The 26,048-nt window shown below is 36.0% G+C and overlaps 1 protein-coding gene across 3 annotated transcripts in view; it reads left to right on the top strand.

Annotated features, from left to right (window-relative positions):
* The window catches only part of unc5cb (unc-5 netrin receptor Cb), a 218,723-nt gene that overhangs the window by 142,960 nt on the left and 49,715 nt on the right, over positions 1-26,048 (top strand). For all 3 annotated transcript variants that reach the window (XM_048181361.1, XM_048181360.1, XM_048181362.1), the window contains exon 4: positions 3,334-3,437. In XM_048181361.1, coding sequence (XP_048037318.1) covers positions 3,334-3,437 — 104 coding nt within the window. The remainder of the gene's footprint in view (positions 1-3,333; positions 3,438-26,048) is intronic.

The following is a 26,048-nucleotide window of genomic DNA, read 5'->3' as shown; positions in this document are numbered from 1 at the left end:
GATTGGTTTGTTTTAACCCAGCGAATGGGTGTTTTTTAACCCAGCGATTGGGTTGTTTTAACCCAGCGATTGGGTTGTTTTAACCCAGCGATTGGTTGTTTTAACCCAGCGAATTGGTTGTTTTAACCCAGCGATTGGGTTGTTTTAACCCAGCGAATTGGTTGTTTTAACCCAGCGATTGGGTCGTTTTAACCCAGCGAATGGGTTTTTTAACCCAGAGAATTGTTTTTTTTTTAACCCAGCGAATTGGTTGTTTTAACCCAGCGATTGGGTTGTTTTAACTCAGCGATTGGGTTGTTTTAACCCAGCGAATTGGTTGTTTTAACCCAGTGATTGGGTTGTTTTAACCCAGCGAATTGGTTGTTTTAACCCAGTGATTGGGTTGTTTTAACCCAGCGAATTGGTTGTTTTAACCCAGCGATTGGGTTGTTTTAACTCAGCGATTGGGTTGTTTTAACCCAGCGAATTGGTTGTTTTAACTCAGCGATTGGGTTGTTTTAACCCAGCGAATTGGTTGTTTTAACCCAGCGATTGGGTTGTTTTAACTCAGCGATTGGGTTGTTTTAACCCAGCGAATTGGTTGTTTTAACCCAGTGATTGGGTTGTTTTAACCCAGCGAATTGGTTGTTTTAACCCAGTGATTGGGTTGTTTTAACCCAGCGAATTGGGTTGTTTTAACCCAGCGAATTGGTTGTTTTAACCCAGCGATTGGGTTGTTTTAACCCAGCGATTGGGTCGTTTTAACCCAGCGAATGGGTTTTTTAACCCAGAGAATTGTTTTTTTTTTTAACCCAGCGAATTGGGTTGTTTTAACCCAGCGATTGGGTCATTTTAACCCAGCGAATTTTATAGTGTGATTTATTGTATTGATATTAATAAAATATTAATAATATTTAATATAAGGGCAAGTTGACACGGTTGTGCAAATGACAAATTATAATTATAAAAGTTCATTAAGAGTGCAAACAGTATAATTTTTTTACTGTACAGTGTTTTTTCAGACACATTTGAGGCATTTTTGGTGGTCATATGCATGTTTGGAGCATTTTGAGAGATTCATTTTGATTTGTTTGAGCTTTCCAAAGTGCAATACTCAGGCTGTCTAGGTAGGCAGCACACTAGGCTTTGAGACACAGCCCACGTGTAGCAATACTGGCAATATGAGGGAACATTAAGCTGAATGTGTATCTGTGTGTGTGTGATGTTTCTATCACTCAGAGAAATGAGTCTGAACCCATTTGTCATCATGACACCGTTCTCCCATCATGGACCGATGATAAATGTGTAAATGACACTGACGGCAGATAAGCAGGAAATATTGTGTGGAAAATCCTCTGATCCACACGCTTTGAATGAGACTGCTGTAAGAGAGCCTGATGTACAACACTGAGAGTTGTGTCTAATCACATTAATATTCAGCATGAAGCAGGAAACTCATTACACCACCTGTGAAAATGCTGGCCATCAGCATGTGTCGCCACACGGTCCTCGTCCCCGTGCTTTATTCACGCTGGAAGTCAAATATGTACCCAGGAAAGCAGGAGGATAGTGAGGAGCTGAGGCGAGAGCTGAATGAAAACACTCAGATCTATATTCCAGCAGCTTCCACTGGACTTACAGAAGCTGAGAGGAGATGTTTGAGGGAAAGATGGCCAGCGCTGTTAAATATTACATCCCATGATGTCAGAGTGAATAACCAACATCTAATGCCTCGGCTGGAGGATGAGCCTGTGTGACAGAAGAGATGTGTTGAGATTGTAGAGCTTCACTGATTATAAATAGGACTCGTTTGGTTTGGATGCGGTGCATGTCTCATGCAGTAGGTTGTTTTCTGCTGTTTTACAGCAGCTTCACACAATCATATTCATAATGCATTAAAGTGCACTTTTTCCGTGTTTAAGTGCTGTAATCGGGCCCCCGGTGCATCTACCAACCCAGAAAGTTGTAACTTCTTCCTGAGTCTCTCCATCAGTGTCGACTCCGGTTTGAACAATGTAAGGCTGAACACTGTCGTCATTTTGGCTGCGTGAGATTCTCCAGCTTTGTTGTTGTTGAGCTGTTAAAGCTCCGCCCTCTTCTGGAAAGGGGGCGGGGAGCAGCAGCTCATTTGCATTTAAAGGGACACACACAAAAACGGCGTGTTTTTGCTCACACCCAAATAGGGGCAAATTTGACAAGCTATAATAAATGATCTGTGGGGGATTTTGAGCTGAAACTTCACACACACATTCTGGAGACACCAGAGACTGATATTATATCTTGCATATTAGGTCCCTTTTAATGTTTTGAGTCTTATTTTAATTGCCAAAGCGAAGTCACTGGATTATTTAAAAGAAATGACTTAATTTACAAACTGATTATGCAATAAAAAAAACATTTTGTCTTGTAATTTTCAGGAAAACATTTAGTTTTTTTGTGAGATTTAAGGCTGTTTCTGTTTTAAACTTTTGTTGATAATTGACTAAATCATATTTTAAAAAGCTACAGTTTAATTTAAAACAATTATTTATTCAAAGAAAAAAATATTTTTACACTACTTAAAAAAATCCAACTAATTGACATTGGGATGTTATTTAATTGGTTAATTTAAAGTATTCATTTCTTTTCTTTTTCTTTTAATCTTACTCTAATATTTTGAATGGTGGTGTATGAATATTTCCACAAAAATATTCAACATTGATAATAATCATAAATGTTTCTTGAGCAGCAAATCATCATATCAGGATGATTTCTAAAGGATCATGTGACACGGAAGACTGGAGTAATGATGCTGAAAATTCAGCTTTGATCACTGGAATAAATTACACTTTACTGTATATTCACATAGAAAACAGTTTATTTAAATTGTAAAAATATTTCACTATTTTTACTGTATTTTTGATCAAATAAAAGCAGACTTGGTGAGCAGAAGAGACTCTTTTAAAAACGACCCCAAACATTTGAATGGAAGTGCATATAATTTTATAAAAGCTTTTTCACCAGATTTTTACGTGTGGTTCTACGATAAAAAAAAAAAAAAAAAAAGTTTCTTAAGCAGCAAATCAGAATGATTTCTGAAGGATCATGTGACACTGAAGACTGGAGTAATGATCGCTTTGATCACAGGAATAAATTACACTTTACTATATATTCACATAGAAAACAGATATTTTAAATCATAAAAATATTTCACTATTTTTACTGTACTTTTGATCAAATAAACGCAGCCTTTGTGAGCAGAAGAGACTTTCAAAACATAAAAAATTCATAATAATTTAAAATTTTTGAACGGTAGTGTAGTTTCCTGGATGATGCATTCACATGATGTGCTGAAAATCTGTGTTTCTCTCATAGATCTCAGGAAAACCTTTGACCAGGAGCCTCTGGGAAAGGAAGTGTCACTCGAACAGGAAGTGCTTCTCCAGTGCCGCCCGCCAGAAGGAATACCTGCTGCTGAGGTACGGGTTTATCCGTCACACACACACACACACACAGCGCAGCACTCTCCGCTGATGAGTTTTATATCGAATTAGAGATTAACGTTTGTTACGGAGGCCGAAGCAAAGGTAAACTCCTCGCCGGCTGATGTGTAGATAACTCAATCACCTCAACTAAATGTCAGACTTCGTTCAGAAACATTTACCTCAGCGGCCACCTGTTAATTCCTGTTTAGCTGCACAGGACATATTGATCCAGACATCGATTGTAGCTGGAGTGGGCTGTCAGACAAACTCGTCCTAAAGTTTTCACTAAACAGGATTAATAGATGGCGACTGTAAAGGATTTTCTCAGTCTTTTTTCTTCCTTCAAAGCGTCCATCCTTACAATGACAAAGAGTAGGATGCAACAATTTGAGGCAAATCCACGAGCGAAACCTCCTCCAGGCAGGCTTAACCAACTCAATGGACAGATTTCGGAGGAGGGTTTAACGCGAACGCCTCGGGCTGTGTTTTTCCTGCTCTTTTAATCATCTTAACATGTGTTTATGACGACCATCATTAACTTAAGACTATCTTTAGCCTAAATGCTGTGTTGACGGAGGGCGTGGGCATGTTTAAATAACCGCCCCGGATGTTCGGAGGAGAATGGGATGTTACGGATGCTCACGTGCACGTTGTCAAAAATGAGCAGCAAAGGCTTTTATTGGGGGAAATTGCTGTCTGCAGGCGCTCGTGGACTATTGTAGAGAAGTTTGAGCATTTGGCGTGTGCAGATAACGGCGTCTTTCATGCAGCGCTGCTGATTTCACCATCGAATGCTTCTGAAACATCACAGAATGACCATTTGGCTTGTTTGTGGCCGCAGGGAAAGTGTTTATTTCCTGTTTGGGCTGAAAAAAAATGGAGGAAAAAGTGAGTTGTGAGCTATGAACATGCTCAGAGATGAAATAAATATCAATGCAAGGATCTGACGATTCAATGCAATAGTGCAAGAAAATGAATCGAGATTTAAGGATGTATATGGGGTTTTAAAAGATTAATATTCAGTAATATTATCGATTCAGCTCTATCAGATGAGAACAAACATTTTGAACTGAATCGAGCTGAATAATGACACTAACTTTACAACATTTACATTTATTGAACTGAATTGAATCAACATTGAATCAGGGTTATTATCGAAAACTATAACTATTAAAAACATTTCTGTTAATTCGCTGATTAAACTGTTAATCAGCTTAGTAAAACTGAAATAAAATATAAATATTCTTTGAAAAACTTAATTAGAAATGTTGACTTGGCAATAAATTGAAATAAGTTTAGGTTAAAGCACTAAAATTGGAAATAAATAAGTGGAAATAAAAAACTGAAAATAAAAAAATCTAAAATGGCAAAAGCACATAATGAAATTAATAAAAAATTTAATTAAATTCAACATTAAAAATTCAAAATATTAATAACTATAATAAAACTAAAATAACACTGAACTGAATTGAGCTGAATTCAGTTTGTTTTATAACTGATGGACCTTGATGATCATTGACGCACAAACTTTAAACAAAAATTAGAAATGTTGACTTTGCGATAAATTGAAATAAGTTTAGGTTAAAGCACTAAAATTAGAAATAAATAAGTGGAAATTAAAAAAAAAAATCTAAAACTGAAAATAAAAAAATCTAAAATGGCAAAAGCACATAATGAAATTAATATTAAATTAAATTCAACATTAAAAATTCAAAACATTAATAACTATAATAAAACTAAAATAACACTGAACTGGATTGAGCTGAATTTAATTTGTTTCATAATTGATGAACCTTGATGATCATTGACGCACAAACTTTAAACAAAAATTAGAAATGTTGACTTGGCAATAAACTGAAATGAGTTTAAATTGAAGCACTAAAATTAAAATAAAATGAAAAACAATTAAATCTAAATGGTAATATTAAAAAAAAAGAAAAAGAAAAAAAATGGCAAAACCACGTAATGAAATTACTAAAAAACTACATTTAACATAAACTAAAAATATAAAAAATAAAAGCTAATTTAATAATATTAATAACTAATAAAACTAAAATAACACTTCTTTGAACTGAATTGAGCTGAAGTGAATTTGTTTTATAATTGATGAACTTTACAACAATGACGCTTACAAACTTTACAGGAAAATTAGCAATCTTGACTTGGCGATTAAATTGAAATATGCACTAAAATTATTAACTGGAAATAAAAAAAATGTAAAACTGAAAAAACAAATCTAAATAGCAATATTAAAAAGCACATAATGAAATTACAAAAAAAAAATTAGCATTAAAAAACTAAAAATATACAAATAATTCAAAACATTAATAACTATAATAAAACTAAAATAACACTGCTTTGAACTGAATTGAGCTGAATTCAATTTGTTTCATAATTGATGAACCTTGATGATCATTGACGCACAAACTTTAAACAAAAATTAGAAATGTTGACTTGGCGATAAACTGAAATGAGTTTAAATTGAAGCACTAAAATTAAAATAAAAAAATCTAAAACTGAAAACAATTAAATCTAAATAGCAATATTAAAAAAAAAAAGAAAAAGAAAAAAATGGCAAAACCACGCAATGAAATTACTAAAAAACTAAATTTAACATAAGCTAAAAATATAAAAAATAAAAGCTAATTTTATAATATTAATAACTAATAAAACTAAAATAACACTGCTTTGAACTGAATTGAGCTGAATTCAGTTTGTTTTATAATTGATGAACTTTACAACAATGACACGCTTACAAATTTTACAGGAAAATTAGCAATCTTGACTTGGCGATTAAATTGAAATAAGCACTAAAATTATTAACTGGAAATTAAAAAAAAATCTAAAATTGAAAAAACAAATCTAAATAGCAATATTAAAAAGCACATAATGAAATTATTCATAATTTACATAAATTATTCATATATACATAAAAATTTAGCATTAAAAAACTAAAAATATACAAATAATTCAAAACATTAATAACTATAATAAAACTAAAACAACACTGCTTTGAACTGAATTTTTCATAATTGATGAATTTTGCAAGATTTACTGTCTTATTTTCTTATTTATTACTGCTTTGAAACAATCTGTATTGCATAAAGCGCTGTACGCTCTTAAAAATAAATGTTTTTTCACATCGATTCCATAGAAGAACCATTTTTGGATTCCCCAAAGAACCTTTCAGTGATCCGTTCTCAAAAGAACCATGTTTTTTTCTCAGTATTTTAATAATCTAAAGAACCTTTTGTGCAATAGAAAGATTCCCAGGATGTTAAAGGTTCTTAATGGAACCATCAAAGCCAATGAAGGCATTTTTTATTTTTAAGAGTGTAGAAATAAATGTGAATTGATGTGGATATATGAGGTATTGCGCATGTCTCATAAATGAATGTAAATAAATATATGGTTGAGCATTCAGCTATCACGTTTTCATCAGCTGGATTTCAAGTAAAAACCTCTAGCGACTCTTAACCAAACATGAGCTCCGTTGAGTGAAACCAAAGAGCATTCTGGGTCAGATCAGAGCGATCTCTCCGGGGAGCGTGTTGATTGGCGCTGGAGCTCGGCGGAGAGCGTTTCCTTTGATTCGGCTCTGAAAGGAGCTGCGCTTGACCTGGAAAAGGCCAGTTAAGCGACCAGAAGTCGGACGACTTTATTGCAGGTGGAAATGCTGACAGAACAAATGGGCCGCAATCAGAAGGGAGCCGTTTCCCGCCAATCCCACAAACTCAGGGAACAATTTCTTCTTTTAAAAGAGGACGGCCCTGGATCAGCACACAACAGCCCTCTTTGGCAGCACAACGATCCCGCTCTCGCATTAAAAGCAATTTGTGTCTGGGAAAATTGTACATCACAGATGGCGCCCGCTTCGTTTCACTTGGCATAGTTTGCTGAAGTTATTTTCTTTCTTTCATCATTTGTTTGTGCCATTATGTTTTTCAACTCTAACATGATTAGATCTGAGCTGATGCTGTCATACATCAATATGCATCGACTATTACTTTAGATCCTTGTATTGATATGGATGAGTGCAGCACATTTCACTCACTCTTAGTTTTTGTGAGTTTATATTTGTCTACACTGTAAAAACGTTTTTTCAAAGTTGTAAATGTACAAGAAAATATAATAACACTTCACAAAGAGGTTCATCTGTTACAACTATATTACACTCCAACAAATGCTGGGCTAAAAACAACCTAAGTTGGGTTGAAAATGGACAAACCCAGCGAACTGGTTGTTTTAACCCAGCGGTTGGGTTAAATGTTTGACCAACATGATGGGCAGTTTTATTTAACTCAACTATTGTTTAAAAATTACTGTATGGCTGACATAAAATGAACACAAAATGGGTTTGAAATTAAAAATTAGACACATAATTACTAGAGGCAACAATAATAATCAAAAGGTGAACATTTATTAATAAGCAATTTAATAAATGTTTGTTTAATTATTGTTCATTTAACTTATTAATAAATGTTAATTTTGGGTTCATTTTAAGCAAGCAATACAGTAATTTTTAAACAATAGTTGAGTTAAATAAAACTACCCAGCAGGTTGGGCAAACATTCAACCCATTCACTGAGTTAAAACAACCCAGTCGCTGGGTTAAAATGACCCAATTCTCTGGGTTAAAACGACCCAATCGCTGGGTTAAAATGACCCAATTCACTGGGTTAAAACAACCGAGTCACTGGGTTAAAATGACCCAATTCTCTGGGTTAAAACAACCCAATTGCTGGGTTAAAATGAACCAATTCACTGGGTTAAAACAACCTAATCGCTGGGTTAAAATGACCCAATTCTCTGGGTTAAAACGACCCAATCGCTGGGTTAAAATGACCCAATTCACTGGGTTAAAACAACCGAGTCACTGGGTTAAAATGACCCAATTCTCTGGGTTAAAACAACCCAATTGCTGGGTTAAAATGAACCAATTCACTGGGTTAAAACAACCTAATCGCTGGGTTAAAATGACCCAATTCTCTGGGTTAAAACGACCCAATCGCTGGGTTAAAATGACCCAATTCACTGGGTTAATACAACCGAGTCACTGGGTTAAAATGACCCAATTCTCTGGGTTAAAACAACCCAATTGCTGGGTTAAAATGAACCAATTCACTGGGTTAAAACAACCTAATCGCTGGGTTAAAATGACCCAATTCTCTGAGTTAAAACAACCCAGTTGCTCGGTTAAAATGACCCAATTCACTGGGTTAAAACAACCGAGTCACTGGGTTAAAATGACCCAATTCTCTGGGTTAAAACAACCCAATTGCTGGGTTAAAATTAACCAATTCGCTGGGTTAAAATGACCCAATTCTCTGGGTTAAAACGACCCAATCGCTGGGTTAAAATGACCCAATTCACTGGGTTAAAACAACCGAGTCACTGGGTTAAAATGACCCAATTCTCTGGGTTAAAACAACCTAATCGCTGGGTTAAAATTAACCAATTCGCTGGGTTAAAATGACCCAATTCTCTGGGTTAAAACAACCCAATTGCTGGGTTAAAATTAACCAATTCGCTGGGTTAAAATGACCCAATTCTCTGGGTTAAAACAACCCAGTTGCTCGGTTAAAATGACCCAATTCACTGGGTTAAAACAACCGAGTCACTGGGTTAAAATGACCCAATTCTCTGGGTTAAAACAACCTAATCGCTGGGTTAAAATGACCCAATTCTCTGGGTTAAAACGACCCAATCGCTGGGTTAAAATGACCCAATTCACTGGGTTAAAACAACCGAGTCACTGGGTTAAAATGACCCAATTCTCTGGGTTAAAACAACCCAATTGCTGGGTTAAAATGAACCAATTCACTGGGTTAAAACAACCTAATCGCTGGGTTAAAATGACCCAATTCTCTGAGTTAAAACAACCCAGTTGCTCGGTTAAAATGACCCAATTCACTGGGTTAAAACAACCGAGTCACTGGGTTAAAATGACCCAATTCTCTGGGTTTAAACAACCCAATTGCTGGGTTAAAATGAACCAATTCGCTGGGTTAAAACGACCCAATTCTCTGGGTTAAGACGAACCAATCACTGGGTTAAAATGACCCAATTCTCTGGGTTAAAACGACCCAAATGCTGGGTTAAAACAACCTAATCGCTGGGTTAAAATGACCCAATTCACTGGGTTAAAACGACCCAATTCTCTGGGTTAAAACGACCCAAACGCTGGGTTAAAACAACCCAATCGCTGGGTTAAAATGACCCAATTCACTGGGTTAAAACGAACCAAACGCTGGGTTAAAACAACCCAATCGCTGGGTTAAAATGACCCAATTCACTGGGTTAAAACGAACCAATCACTAGGTTAAAACGACCCAATTCGCTGGGTTAAAACGACCCAAACGCTGGGTTAAAACAACCTAATCGCTGGGTTAAAATGACCCAATTCTCTGGGTTAAAACCACCCAATCACTGGGTTAAAACGACCCAAACGCTGGGTTAAAACAACCTAATCGCTGGGTTAAAATGACCCAATTCACTGGGTTAAAGTGACCCAATTTGCTGGCTTTGTCCATTTCCAACTCAACTTGGGTTGTTTTTACCCCAGCATTTTTAGAGTGTATTATTAGTAAATACACTGTGAACAAACATTTTTACTAACATTAACAAACAAATGCAGTTAATGCGTTCAATAATGTCAACAAACCAGATCTTAATGTAAAGTGTTGCTGAACGTACAATACAATTTCACTCGTTCTTCTTCAAAATGTCATGTTTAATTCAGTGTTACTTTGTAATTTATTGAAATACATTTGTTCAGTGTACAAATCTAATTTCAGTCATTTCAGCGTGCCTCTTTATGCTTCATAAAAACACGCATGTATAAATGTCGAACCGGTCGTGACTTTATCGTGATGTGCATCGTATCGCATCGCTCGGATCAAAGCTCGTCTCCGTCTCTCTCTGTGTTGTTCGGAGCGTGCAGCACTGCGGAGGAAGGATTCAGGCACATAATGAGAAGAATAACAAGTCAGGAATGAAATTACATGGATCACGCAATGCAATAAGAGCTCCTTCTCTCTTGGAGAGCGTAAATAGGACGCCGCAGGGCCGTGAACGGCACACCGTCAGCCGCAGGTCTGCTGTTAATGACATCCTGCACATTTGCAGCGTAAAATAACCAACCGGCCTTCTGGGTAATTACATCCAGAGAGAGAGAGAGAGAGAGAGGATGGTGAATGTATGTGCAAATAAAATAACACAATTCAATTTATTTCAGTCCATTTTGTGATTAAGAAGTTGCTGAAGTATCAGTGTTTGAACAGTGCAAATCACATTCAGAGACGATAACATCTAAAACTTCAGACACAGATGCAGAATTACTTCTGAAGTCGTTCAGTGATGATATTTGCTTCTGTAGAGACACAAGAGGGATTTTATCTTTCTTCTCAGAGAACGTTTTATTGCAGAAACACGTGGAAATCTGGTGAAAAAGCTTTTATAAAATTATATACACTTGCATTCAAAAGTTTAGGGTCGGTAAGATGTTTTCAAAAGAGTCTCTTCTGCTCACCAAGACTGCATTTATTTGATTAAAAATACAGTAAAAATAGTGAAATATTATTTTAATTTAAAAGAACTGTTTTCTATGTGAATATATAGTAAAGTGTAATTTATTCCTGTGATCAAAGCTGAATTTTCAGCATCATTACTCCAGTCTTCAGTGTCACATGATCCTTCAGAAATCATTCTAATACGATGATTTGACACTCAAGAAACATTTATGATTATTATCAATGTTGAAAACTGCTCATATTTTTGTGAAGACCGTCATACATTTCATTTTTCAGGATTCTTTGATGAATAGAAAGTTCAAAAGGACAGAATTTGTTTGAAATAGAATCTTTTGTAACATTATAAATGTCACTTTTGATCAGTTTAATGCGTCCTCGATGAATAAAAGTATCAATTTCTGTGTATATCAGAATGTTTTGCAATAAACTTAGTAGTTTTATATTGTACTATCATTCATGATTTGCATACATCATTCACGGCATGATTTTTTCTTTTAATAACGTTGTGATTCATCTCAGATCGGGTTCGTTTGGCTCTTTTCTGAAGAGTTTATTAAATCCCTGTGGAGTGAATGAATGTTAAAAACTTTTCCAGAACGAGAGAAGTGGGCGGTCGCTGTCGTGCTCTCTTCAGAAGCGTTGTGAGAGGTAGGCAGTTTGGAGAGGTGCATTATGGGAGGTGTTTGTTTGTTGTGTTTGAGTCTGGGCGAGCGCAGCAGTTCCTGCCGTCAGTGCGCATCAGTCTCAGTGAACGTCAGGTGTGTTCGGCTCCACGACTGACAGCCAGACGACGCTCACGCTTACCTCACCGCCAGAGTAAAGAAACACATCCATTACACTGATTAACTGTGCTTTAAAGTGGAGGCACAAACGTCACCGTCTGTCTGTCTCCTTCCTGTCTGTTTCTTTTGCTTAGGCCAGAAACACAGGTCTTATATATCTATATATTAGTGCTGTCAAAATTAGCGCGTTAAAGGTGCAATATGTACGATTTTTGCAGTAAAATATCCAAAAACCACTAGGCCAGTGTTATACATTTTGTTCACTTGAGTGCTTACAATATTTGTAAATCGTGAGAAAATTGCAATTTTAACCAAGGCTCCGGGACGTGTGAGGAGTCGCCCGTCAGTGGCGTCATATCCGCGTTACCCTTGATTTCCGGTTTAATTTTGTAGAAACCATGGAAACACCAAAGACACTTTAATATATTACATGTTTTAATAGGCAAGGGACAACTGTTTTGATATATTTATAGACAGAAAACTAATTATTGTTATATAGCTCAACACGTTTAGTCTTATTGCTTAAATCTAATTTTCTTGATTTTTGCGAGTCTCATGCTTTACCATGCCTCAGAGAAAAACACTGTTTTGTGAAGTAGCTAACATAGCATAATCAGATGCAGCTTTATTTTTAGTAACAGTAATACAGCATTTTCTCCATCATACAATACGTTTTAAAATTAATTTCATGCCATTTATCCACACAAGCCATCCAGCATTTAATATGATATTGTAAAATCGATCTCTCTTAGTGCAGTGTGTAACAGTGTCTCACAGCAGCCGCCGAGTGAACACACAGAGTAACGTTATAACATCATTTTCAACACTCTCAAATGTATCTAATATGATAAACAGAGCTGCGTTACCTCATACTCATGACCGGAAAAGCAGAAGCGGCGCCGGCGACTGTGTCATAATAAAAGTCCCGCTGCTCGTGAGGCGTGTGTTGATCAATCGCTCCAGCTCCTCGTTCAGCTCCACAACACTCGCTCCTGCTCTGCTTCATACTACAGTAACGTTAATAATCACATCCATGAACATGATTTCTTCCCGAGTCCAATCCCTATTCTTTTGTACCGGCCGTTGAGGTGGAGACCACATGTCCCAAGATTCCGCACTCAAACTTGGCGTCATCAAGCTACACCTTTGTTTTGAATAGGCCTCTAGCGACCTCTAGCGGACAAAATTATTACATACTGCACCTTTAACGCATGTGATATATTTTTTCAGCTTAATTGCATTAAAATGTTTAACGCAGTTAACACAGCATCTATTTTTGTGTCATAATTTGGCTATGTTACATTATATGATCACGCTCTTATTCACACAATACAAACAATAACACACAGAATTATGACAAAATGGTCGTATTTTCGAGTATCCTGAGAAGAGCAGGATGAGTTAAATGAGTTAAATAACGTCTCAAATGAACTTAAAGAGTTCTCAAACATCATGTTTGGCAGCGGAAGCTCTTAAAGTGACAGCAGCCTAATAAACAAGTTGCTGTGATGATGTTTATCAAAGAACAAAGATAACAGAAAAAATTGTAGCTTTAATAAGGAATTATCTGTATGTAATTTACAATTTATGCAGTGAAGACTGTAAAGTGTTTGATAACTTTATTCAATTTCTGAATAAAGAAAATGAAGGTTTTTGAGGAAAACATTCCAGGATTTTTCTCCATATAGTGGACTTCACTGGGGTTCAACGGGTCCAAATGTCAGTTTCAGTGCAGCTTCAAAGAGCTCTACATGATCCCAGACGAGGAATAAGAGTCTCATCTAGAGAAATCATCTGACATTTTCTAAAAAAATAAACATTATATACTTTTTAACCACAAATGCTCGTCTTGCACTGCTCTGTGATGCTCCACGCATGACGTAATCATGTTGGAAAGGTCACGCGTGACGTAGGTGGAAGTACCGCGGAAAAACATCTCATTTTCTCCTTCAACTTCAAAATCGTCTGACATCATTTTACCTTTTTTTGACTTAGTCTTTGCATGTTTGATTTGTAAACACTGGCATGACCTTTCCAACATGATTACGTCATGCGTGGAGCATCACAGAGCAGTGCAAGATGAGCATTTGTGGTTAAAAAGTATATAATTTTATTTTTTTTAGAAAATGAGCGATGGTTTCTCTAGATAAGACTCTTATTCCTCGTCTGGGATCATGTAGAGCTCTTTGAAACTGACATTTGGACCTTCAACCCGTTGAACCCCAGTGAAGTCCACTATATGGAGAAATATGTTTTCCTTTTCAACTGAAGACAGAAAGACATAAACATCTTGGGTGACACAGGCATTTTCAGTACACAGTGAAGCTGTTTGTGTGCATGAATGAAAACACACCGTGATTCCTCCATTAATCGGGCAGGCGTGCGCTATCTCCCCGCAGCAGATGGAAGTCAGAGCGACGCAGAGTTCAGAGTCAATGCGACGAGCGGTTTGTTTGATCCGCCGGGTTTGTCATCCGCTCCCCACAAAAGGAAAAACAATCTGATTATGCACCTGGATTAGGCTGTAATGTAATCGCCTATTGTCGTCCCGAGTTGCTCGGATACTTGTGTTAGTTATTTCGAGCGCTTGTTTGTTTTCTCGTCCACAAATGATTGCATATTTAACCACGGCACGTTATACATCTTTTCTTCGGCGACGGCGCTTCTTTCTTCACCGCAGAAGGATTAGTGATAAATATATTGCCTGAAAATGGAGAACGATTGTAATTACAGGCCTGATAATCTGAGATTAGCGTCTGTAGATTTGTCTTTTTGCATTATGAGTTTGAGCTGTGCATTATTGCAATGACTGAACAGACTCGAGTGGATGTTATTCCTAAATGTAATCAATAAAATGCACATAATTATTATTAAAATGACGATAGCATCTGAAATGGGGCTTGTTTTTGCACTTGAGTTTGTGTGGAAGCAAAGTAATCCTGTGCTAGAGAGAGCTATAAACGCAGAGGCCAGTTGGACGGCGGCGGCAGCAGAAGTTGGAAAGTTATAAACTCTGTTTCAGGAAGTCCACGTCTGTGGCGGCTTCTGTTCTCGACAGATGAATCCTCAGCCTTTATGACTCGCCTCGAACCCTCGCAAAGCCCGGCCCGGTGGAGCCGTCGTATCTGAAGCGCTGCGGATCGTGCCAGCAGTCGCAAGCTCACGCAAAGCAAACATGCTGCAGACATTTGTCTTGGCGCGCGTTAAGAGTCGAGCTCCGGCTGGAGGAATCTGAAATACTGCGAGTGGTCTGGAGAATAGCAGAGCAGTTGGGTAATTCGGATGAATCATGTCATGTGACTGAGCTGAGACGCCTTTGAGTTACTCGCATATGTTTCCGTTCTCTGTGCATTACTAATGCACTAAATCATGTATGGAAACGGGGGAAAAAATCACTAATTTGACTTATATATCACTGAAATAGACGTCGCATTTGCTTAGTCAGGTGTCTGAGCTGGGTGATTTAACTAACAGTATTAATCCATATGTCTTAATATTTATGTATTTACTTTTTTTAGTGGGAGAAACCTTCATTTTGACTCGAGAGCTGTTGTGTCCAAGTAGATTCATGCAAGATGCAAAATATAATGGGATTAAAAATCATCACAAAATGTTTTACACTGTTTTTCACAAAATTTAGGGAAAAATATTTTAAGAATTATCATTTTTATTTATAATATAATATTTATAATGATATTTAATTATATAATATTTACTTTATAATTTATATTGATATTTACAATACATATATAATATTTATTTATTATATCATCCATTCTAGTTCATGACACTGTCAATGAATATTAATTATAATATAAATAATATATGTTATTATATATATATATATATATATATATATATATATATAATATTCTTTATATTTTATTTATAAAATGTTTATTATTTTATTATGTCATTTACATATATATATATATATATATATATATATATATATATATATATATATATATAAATAAATATATATAATATTATAATTAATATTCATTTTTTATTTTTTAAATAATATTCTTTTTATTTATATCATTATTTATATATAATTATAATATATATTATAATTAATATGAATATTCATGGTTTATTTTATTTATAAAATATTAATTTATATATATATATATATATATATATAAACAAATGTATTTTTGTTTATAAAATAATATTCATTATTTATTGATTTCATAATTATTTAATAAATATGAAATAAATAACGAATATCATAATTATTTGTATAATGTTTGATAATATAATATATATTGAATCCAATATTCATAGTATTTTAGTAGTTATTTAATATGTTGTCTGATTTTAGTTCATAGTAAAAACAGGATAAATAAATATTAGTAATATAACATTTATTTATTTAATCATGAGACAATATCTATAATATCCAATGATCACAGTATGTTTAATAAGTACTTCTATATATGGTCCAGCTCTAGTGCAGCATAAAATCAGGACGTGTTGTAAAGACGTCATTATTCGTTTCTCTTTTCTTTCTTTCTTTCCTTCACCAAAGGGTCTTGCACACAAGCGGGTGACAGTCTTTTTCTTGACCCTCTTTTTCTTGGCCAGCCCATAAAATGGCCTTAAATCAGTGTAGTGAAAGAGCTCTGTGTTTTCATCTCTTCTTTTCTTTTCTCTGGACTCTCAAAAGCACTTGTCAGTGCGCTCAGATAAAGACGGGGTTCAGAGGTGACCGTACGCCCGAGAGCCGCTGAGACCGTCGCCATGACAGCAGCGTTTTCATTCAGGCAGCGGCTGGGTAAGCCGGGGTCCTGCCGAGTCACGCAGCGCCACATGGCGAAGGCCCACGGTGCTTTGAGAAAAGACTCTTCCAGGGAGATGCGAGAGGATTTGAAACTATCTTCAGAGGATATGAAGGCCGGCTCGGCTGGGGTCCTCGTCCATTGTGCTTCACTTCTAGTGGCTTTTAAAGAGACGCTTCAGCCAAAAATGAAAATACTGCCGTCAGTTACTCACCATTGATCCGGTCCAAACCCTGTGACTGACTCTCCTCTGTGGAACAGGAATGGAGATGTTTAGCAGAATGTTCATGTTGCTCTTTTCAGCCCTGAAGGTTCCCATGAAGATCCTTTAACATCCATGAAATCTTTCCATTGCACAAAAGGTTATTTATAGTGGGAAAAGGTCCTTTAAATTATTAAAATGTTCTTTACAGAAAGAAAAACATGGTCATTTGATGAACCTAAAATGGTTCATTGGCAGCACTGGAACCTTTATTTTTAAGAGCGTGTAATGAAATTCATTTAAATATCATATAAAAAATCATATAAAAATCATATATACTGTGTATATATATATATATGATAGATGTGATTAATCGATTTGACAGCACTAATATATATATAAAATTATATTCATGTTTATTTTATCATTTAACACTTTATTTATTTATTTCATTGTTTTCTTTTAATTAATTAATTAACTGAAACCCCATATATCCTTATTTCATCTTTTTTTTCATAAATCATTACTAATGGTCACCCTTTATGTCTGTCTGAGGGTTTTGCAAATATTTAACCAATGAAAAGTATTAAAAAGAGCGTGTAACTGAGTCTCGTAACTCCATTGGATACTCAAACTGTCAGTCAAACCTCATAACTCCGCCCACCTCTATCGTGAATGAAGTGCTGCACACGGTTTGGAACATCTTTGCTTGTCTGCAATGCAAGAGTAAATAAATGAGTGCTCTGTTTTCTTTACTCAAGAAACACTATTTTAGAAGAGTGTATTTAGTCTTGCGTTTGCCAATAGTGTCATAAATAGCCTTTACATAATAATTCATTAATAATAACATGAGATTATGACCAAATGAGCTCCCACATACTGTAGCTACAGTAAACTTTATGACCTGTGCGTTGATGAAAACGTGATGCAATGCACTTCGCTCTAATGACGGACAAAACACGGACTGAATTTAACAGTAAAAAAAAACTCGTAACTCCATTTGAGCTTGATTTTGGTCAAATGTCAAAAATATAATGACACATGCAGGTGTCTGACCGTATATAAAGCCATCAACATGTCAACTTTGACATTGCAGTGTTTAATTATTTTTAAAAATACAGTGTTTTTTCCATTTCCATGAAAAGTACAGTTTTTGGACATATGAGATTTCCACCCAATAGTGACAATACATGTGTAAAGAGCGGGACTATTTATTTATTTATTTACTTTTTTGTTCTTTGTGTTTTCTCTTGACCAAAAGCATCTGAAGAATCAGAGTATTTTGAGAATATTATGATTTCTAAATATGACCAGGAGTTCGCTGTAAGTGTTTTTGTCTTGTGCTTGAGAATGTTGCGTGTGGGCGAGTCTGAACACGCTGTGGCTGCTGGACATGGCGGTCGTTTTATTTCATTTAAGCGTCTCCAGAGAGACCGAACAGAACGCAGAGACAGAGATGCATGCGGTCCGTGACCTTTGACCTTGGGCGTAAACAAACCCATCAATCAGAGAGAGCAAAAGAGAAACCAGAGGAGAATGATATTGCTCACAATTGGCTCAGTAATTTACATGCAAGATAATTTAATGAGAAAAGTTTTGAGATTACAGGCTTTTGAAAGCAGAGTTCGAGATTGAGACGTCATCGCTCCTGTGGGAAGGTAAATATTTTTGAGACGTTTGTCTGTGACTCTTTAGCTCTTCACTATCTAATTAGCCTCAGTTTTGGGGTTTGTTATAGTGCACATCTGAAGGGAAAACTAGTGCATTCATTATAAACAATATGCAATATTAATGAACCCACGACACAAACCCTGTGAAGACGCATCGCTGGAACATTTCCATGGGTTTATAAACATCTCACAGTGAGTCCTGATGAAGATCACGTGGATTTATTTACCTGCTCATTGATGTAAAATCAGATCGATTAGCAGTGAAATTCATCTTGAGACGTAAAAGAGCCGAATGGAGAAACAGCCAGTCTAGAATGAGGTCAGTCCGTCAGTCGGAGCCGGTTTGAACCGGTTTAATGTCCTGGACTAGTTTCTGCATCCATTGGACAAACACTACTGTGCTTTCTGGCAGATTCTCAGCTATTAATATGTATTCATATTGATTTGGCACACATTTCCATATTTTTCCCTCTGCATATACAGTGTTTATGCCTCAGATTGATCGAATCTTTCATAACTTCTGTATTCTCCTTTGCTCTGTTGACTTGAGCAGATGAGATGTTGGGGTAATGATAACGTGATGTTTGCTGCGCTGATGCTGCACTTCTGAGAATCACAGAAAACTGCTGCAAAAGCGTCTTCGACTGGGAGTCGTCTCCTGCGGTTCATCTCATCTCACGCTTTCCCTTTGTTTCTCGTTTTCTGTGTTTGCACACAGCAAGAGCGGCTTTGCCATTTCAGTGTTCAGCTCTCAGGACACGCCAGAAAATTATTTGAATTATTTGAAGTTTCTAATAGCAGCCAAATCAGAGCAGTGCAGATATTGTGAAGCTCTGTGTTGTGCAGCTGATGGCGTGTTTGCACTGTTATGAGAGTCAGGGCAGGTAAACAAACCCAGGTGAGATCTAGAGACGAGTCATGCAGCGCCCTCGACCTTCAGCGTTAATTAGGACATCTGTGCATGTGTGCGGGACATCCTGAGAGGATGATGCGTTACCTGCCGCCGCTATTAATCACCTCGGCACACGCATGCTCACTGTTTCTGTGTGTGTGTGTGTGTGTGTGTGTGTGTGTTTTCACCCACCCTGACTGTGATTTGGCTTTTGCATACTGTAATTTTTGCGTTTCCCACTGTGAAAAGAAAAGGTTCTATTTAGATGCTTAATTAATTACGTTTTTAATTAATACTTAATTACTGAATCATTAATTTTGTTTTAATTCAGTTTTAATTTTAATTAAATTTAATGAATTAATCAGCTTGTAGATATACTTTATCACTAGAAAAATGTAAATTATCCATTAAAAATGAAAGTATTATGCAACCATTTAATGTATTTCTCCTTTTATAGAACCTTTTTGACATAAAGGGTTCTTTAAAATCGAGTCAAGAACCCTAGAGTTTCCATATAGAACCCCACTGAAGGCGTTCTTTAAAATCGAGTCAAGAATCCTAGAGTTCTATATAGAACCCCACTGAAGTGTCTTTAAAATCGAGTCAAGAACCCTAGAGTTCCATATAGAACCCCACTGAAGGGTTCTTTAAAATCGAGTCAAGAATCCTAGAGTTCTATATAGAACCCCACTGAAGTGTCTTTAAAATCGAGTCAAGAACCCTAGAGTTCTATATAGAACCCCACTGAAGGGTTCTTTAAAATCGAGTCAAGAACCCTAGAGTTCCATATAGAACCCCACTGAAGCGTTCTTTAAAATCGAGTCAAGAACCCTAGAAGTTCTATATAGAACCCCACTGAAGGGTTCTTTAAAATCGAGTCAAGAACCCTAGAGTTCTATATAGAACCCCACTGGAAGGGTTCTTTAAAATCGAGTCAAGAACCCTAGAGTTCTATATAGAACCCCACTGAAGGGTTCTTTAAAATCGAGTCAAGAATCCATAGAGTTCTATATAGAACCCCACTGAAGGGTTCTTTAAAATCGAGTCAAGAACCCTAGAGTTCTATATAGAACCCCACTGAAGGGTTCTTTAAAATCGAGTCAAGAATCCTAGAGTTCTATATAGAACCCCACTGGAGGGTTCTTTAAAATCGAGTCAAGAACCCTAGAGTTCTATATAGAACCCCACTGAAGGGTTCTTTAAAATCGAGTCAAGAATCCTAGAGTTCTATATAGAACACCACTGAAGAGTTCTTTAAAATCGAGTCAAGAACCCTAGAGTTCTATATAGAACCCCACTGAAGGGTTCTTTAAAATCGAGTCAAGAACCCTAGAGTTCTATATAGAACCCCACTGAAGGGTTCTTTAAAATCGAGTCAAGAATCCTAGAGTTCTATATAGAACTCCACTGAAGTGTCTTTAAAAGTCAAGAATCCTAGAGTCAAGAATCTGAAGTGTCTAGAGTCAAGAACCCTAGAGTTATATAGAACCCCACTGAAGAGTTCTTTAAAATCGAGTCAAGAACCCTAAGTTCTAATAGAACCCCACGAGTCTTTAAAAAGTCAAAAACCCTAGAGTTCTATATAGAACCCCACTGGAGGGTTCTTTAAAATCGAGTCAAGAATCCTAGAGTTCTATATAGAACACCACTGAAGGGTTCTTTAAAATCGAGTCAAGAACCCTAGAGTTCTATATAGAACCCCACTGAAGGGTTCTTTAAAATCGAGTCAAGAATCCTAGAGTTCCTATATAGAACCCCACTGAAGGGTCCTTTAAAATCGAGTCAAGAATCCTAGAATTTCTATATAGAACTCCACTGAAGCTGTATTCTAAGAGTGTGGACTGTATTTTCTCAGTGCCTAGAATTCATTCAAAGACGAGTCATTTGGCTTAAGCGTCCTGTCGGCTCTCCCACATGAAATAATAATAACTCTGCTGATTTCTGTATGTGTTGTTTTATTATTGTTGTTGTATTATTATTATTTTGCCAGGGAACAGATCTGAGCTGCTCACGACTCAAACAAGGTTGTTTTTTTGTGAAATTGTTCCCAATTAACGTAATAATATCTTTGGCATGTAAATAATTCAGAAACGCAGCGCGGGAGATTCACAGCCGCATTTGCATTTGTGCCTCTGAATCTGAGGATTATAAAAGAGAAACAGCAGTGTTTTTATTTCTTTTGTTTTATGGAAGTCTTTCATCTTGAATCGTAGCAGCTGCTGGTTTCTAAACCTCTGGTTTGTATTAAGCACAGATTAGGACTAGTTTCCAACAACCGACAAGTCCAGTTTGTATGAAGAGAATCGAGGGCCAGTCGAAGGTAAACATGGCGCTTCATCTGCCAAAGTCTTCCTGTTCTGATCAGACTGAAGATTATTTAAATGCAGCCGTCATTTAAAGCAATTACTGCGCTCCATTAAATATTAATGCAGGTTTTTCCTTCATCCTCAAGCCGCGTTCAATCACATAGAGACATCTAACCATCACACACACACACACTCACTCACACAGCTGCTTCAAATTAAATTGATGTCAGCTTCTCTTGATGGAGCCACAAACAATAATTGGCTCCTAATGCTTCTGCCTATTTGTATAATGACCACTTGTATTAATTTCCTTCATGAATATGAGCGCAGGAGTAGCTGCTAATCAGAGTCAGCGGTGCACCGGCTGGTGTCTGCTTTATGCGCCCGTCCTTCCTTAACCACAAGTGCAGGTTTGAATGGACTTCGTCTGTTTAACGCCATACTCATTGTTTTAATATTTCACTGTATTTTTGATTTAATAAATGCAGCCTTGGTGAGACTTTCTATATATATATATATATATATATATATATATATATATATATTAAAAAAAATCTCACTGATCACTTCAGACCACCCTAGAAAAACTCTTCTTTTCTCTCATTTCTATGTACCTTTTCCAAGAAAGATAGATAGAAACACTTTCTGGTGACTGACATGCAATTTCCTTCCGTTAATAAATGTGCCAATTATCGTTCTGAACGTCTCACTGACAATCAGACAATAATGTGCGTCTGTGTGGGAGCGAGAAATAGACAGTGAGCGGTGGGCTGACAAAACCCAACCCAAAGAGACACGTCTCCCCCGTGTGATAAATCCTGGAGTGTGTGTGTGTGTGTTTGTGTGCTTTTATAGATACGACACGTGTGTTGAGCTCCATATGGATTCGCTGATCTTCAGCTCTATGTATAGCACGTAATTACACTTCAGACGCCCACACGAACTGCAGCTATTAGAGGAGCCATCGAGCTCACAGCATCAGTCCTGCACATCGGCCGTTAGACGAGAGGAAGGAGACCTGAACGATTATTTCACTGACTGCAGACCAGGCTATTAGTGCTAACTAAAGCCAGAACCGTAAAAGAATGAAATGCATGAAATATGTGAAGTTAAATGTAATAAATGTGTAAACGCCACAATAAAGGTACTGGTTGATGAGCGCCTATTCTATGGCGCACGGTAAATCAAGACCTGTCAATCTGAGTGATCGAACCAAGCCAAGCACGCTCTAGCTGTAAAACGGCGTCTGATTGGTCTCTACAGATCGAGATGACTGACGAGACCATGGCGGAGGAGGATTCATTGCACAACAGACCTTAAAAACGTCTGATAAACGTCTTATCTTGTAGAATTCGCTCTTAGCACCGCCGCTCCCTATTCACAGAGTACACGCGATATCGAAAGCGAAAGTAAAACGTGAGCGTGCATTCAAACTTGATTGCAATACCCCGCATTTTGAAATATATATATATATATATATATATATACAGTGCTTCCCACAGGTTTGAAATATACTTTCGGCGAAAAATCCTATTACCCACGTCACAAAAATGGTCTACTACATGTGACAAACAAACAATGTGTGATTTTTAACAGTATTTTTATTTATCGGAATTAATTTTAATTAAATAACATATTACAATTAATTACATACTACTATTATGCATTATTATGCATTGTAAATTATGCAAAATTACAGCATTTAAATGGTTCACATTTTCCTATGTTCTCCTTGCTGTCATACAGTGTCTCTCTCAGTGAATGGGACACAGATTTTACTAGTAAAATTTATAAAATGAATAATATATGTGTCAAATAATGTTCTTAGTCTTTTCTTTTCTGTACAATAATTTACTATGAATTAAATGGAAATCAAATTAAATACAATTTATTGTGTAACCAAAATACCAATAATGCCCAAAAGAAAAAGAAAAAACTTCGCGTGTGACTTTTAATTATAAACAAGCCCGAAATACACCGGGACTCTTATTTTGAAATGTCATACTATTGCAGGCTGATCCTTCAGATTCTTACAATCGTCTAAAGCATTTTATATAAAGACCATGAAGTAGACATTATAATAATTCATCAACTTGAGTTCATTAGCAATTGCTTGGCATAAATCTGCGCTTTTCATTGATTGAGAATCACTTTGAAGTAGTCTGAAGCGCTGTCGCATGAGCTTGTAGAACGCGCAACAGTGCCCCCTTGTGCCTTCGCAAAATGCAGCGCCCGTTTGAATGTTAGTTCTGACGCACACATAACGAGCAGGTACGAAACGACTAGTTTATCGATCGCGGATGGTTTCATTATCTTGCGTGGATATAAAAGTATAAGAGAATAAAAATAATAAAAGCAACAATGTGTCTCCAAATATACTTGGGCGGCCGTTATTATACGTGGGCGGCCCGCCCAAGTAAAGTCTATGTGTGGGAAGCACAGATAGATATATATATATATATAATGTTAATTATATAAAATAATGTTTTATTTTACTTAATTAGGAGAAAAGAAAACTAATAAAAATGCACAAGAAAATTTAACATGAATATGGAAATTATAAAAAATAAAATCTACCAGAGTATGTTATAAATGAAGGCGAGGAGTGAATGTGTAGGACTCTTGTTTATTTCGTGCAGCTCTCGACCGCCGTGAGAGTTTCGGTGATCACCTGCACCTTTATTTGCTCTCAATCACAAGCGCTCATGCTTATACTGATCTGAAATGCTGCCTTGAGTTCACATGTGACTCTGTTCGGCTTTCACCCACGATGCCCGGCACTTTACACTGTAAATGGATGGAGTGGAAAATCACTTTAGGTAACCCAATATCTGTCTGCTTCATTCTCTTGTTTCCTGGTAACCATCCCATTGCTTTGGTCCAGATGTACTGCAGTTCAGCTCCTCTCTTACCGTCAGGAAGCTGCAGATGCGTTCGCTGTTGAGCTTTTGCACATTGAGTGGATCACATGAACTACTCTGATACCGGGATTATTTGATTTAAATCAGCATGAGCTTTATCAATTCAATTATCAATTATCAGTTCCTTTATAATAATCACTTCTTTAATTATATATTATTATTATTATTATTACTTAATTACTTAATATTTAAAGCTTTTATTGTTGTTGTTGTTTATTTATTATTATTATTATTATTATTATTTGTAATTTAAATAACAAATTATTTTACATTTACAATAAAATTATTATTATTATTATTTAATTTGTTAAATTGATTTGAAGAAGCTTTTATTGTTGTTTTATTGTTATTTATTATTATTAATTTTATTATTATTATTTAATTTGTTTAATTCATTTGAAGAAGCTTTTATTGTTGTTTTGTTGCAGTTATTATTTTTATTAATATTTTTATTATTATTTAGAATTTAAATAATGCATTATTTTTCCCACAGTAACAATAACATGTATTATTATTATTATTTACAATTTAAATAATGTATTATTATTATAAATTGTTTTTTTGCGTAGTGCTTAAATATGTGCTTTATTGTCATTAAATAAATGTCAAAATGCAAAAAAGCTTCATTATCCTCATGCAAGACTTTTATATTGTTTTCTCTTGAATTTACCATGAAATATGATTAATTTAATTTGAACGCTTATTATTTATTATTATTATTATTATTAGCAATTTAAATAATCATTATTTTCCCCACATTAACAAAATATATATTTATTAATTTATTAATATATTATTATATAATTAATATATTAAAATTTATATATATATATATATATATATATATATAATTTATTGCCATCATTATTACATAATGCATAATAATGCATAATTAATGAAGGAATATGTGCTTAATTGTCATGAAATAAATGTCATAAAGCAAGTAAGCATGATTATCTTCATGCAAAACATCATTTTATATAGTTTTCTCTTGATTTGAGCTGTTTTCATGAGATTTGCTCATTAACTAAACACAGTAAGTAAGTGTCTCTCAGGACTAAAGCGAGTAGGCGTCTCTCAGGGGCCGACAGCAAAACTACCAGCATCTCCAGCGCAGCAGGAAACTCTTGCACCCATCAGCGTCCCGCGTCACACATCTGCCTTAAACACACACACTGATGGCCGTCTGAGACCCCCGTTTGGTTTTGTTTGCCTGTTTGCTTTAGTAATTTGAGGGCCACATATAATCACCTTGGCAAGCCGAGTGCACAGTGGATTTGTGGGTAATCCTCATTAATTTTTTTTGTCTTCTCCATCCCTCAATGGCACCATTTTGCTGATTACATCACGGGATTGTATGATAAAGCAACATCAACTCAATTGAATTTCATTCTCACCGTGTCGCACAGCAGCTTATTGCTTCGGTTCTGGATCCGTCCAGTCGGGAACGGATCCGTCCGGTGATATCCGAGGATTATTATATATCTGTGCATATGCCAGAGTGACCACTCGACCC

This window comes from Megalobrama amblycephala, linkage group LG2 (genome assembly GCF_018812025.1).
Source record: "Megalobrama amblycephala isolate DHTTF-2021 linkage group LG2, ASM1881202v1, whole genome shotgun sequence".
Lineage (NCBI taxonomy): Eukaryota > Metazoa > Chordata > Actinopteri > Cypriniformes > Xenocyprididae > Megalobrama > Megalobrama amblycephala.
The sequence above is the reverse complement of the archived record's forward strand: the minus strand, read 5'-3'. Positions and strand labels throughout refer to the sequence as shown.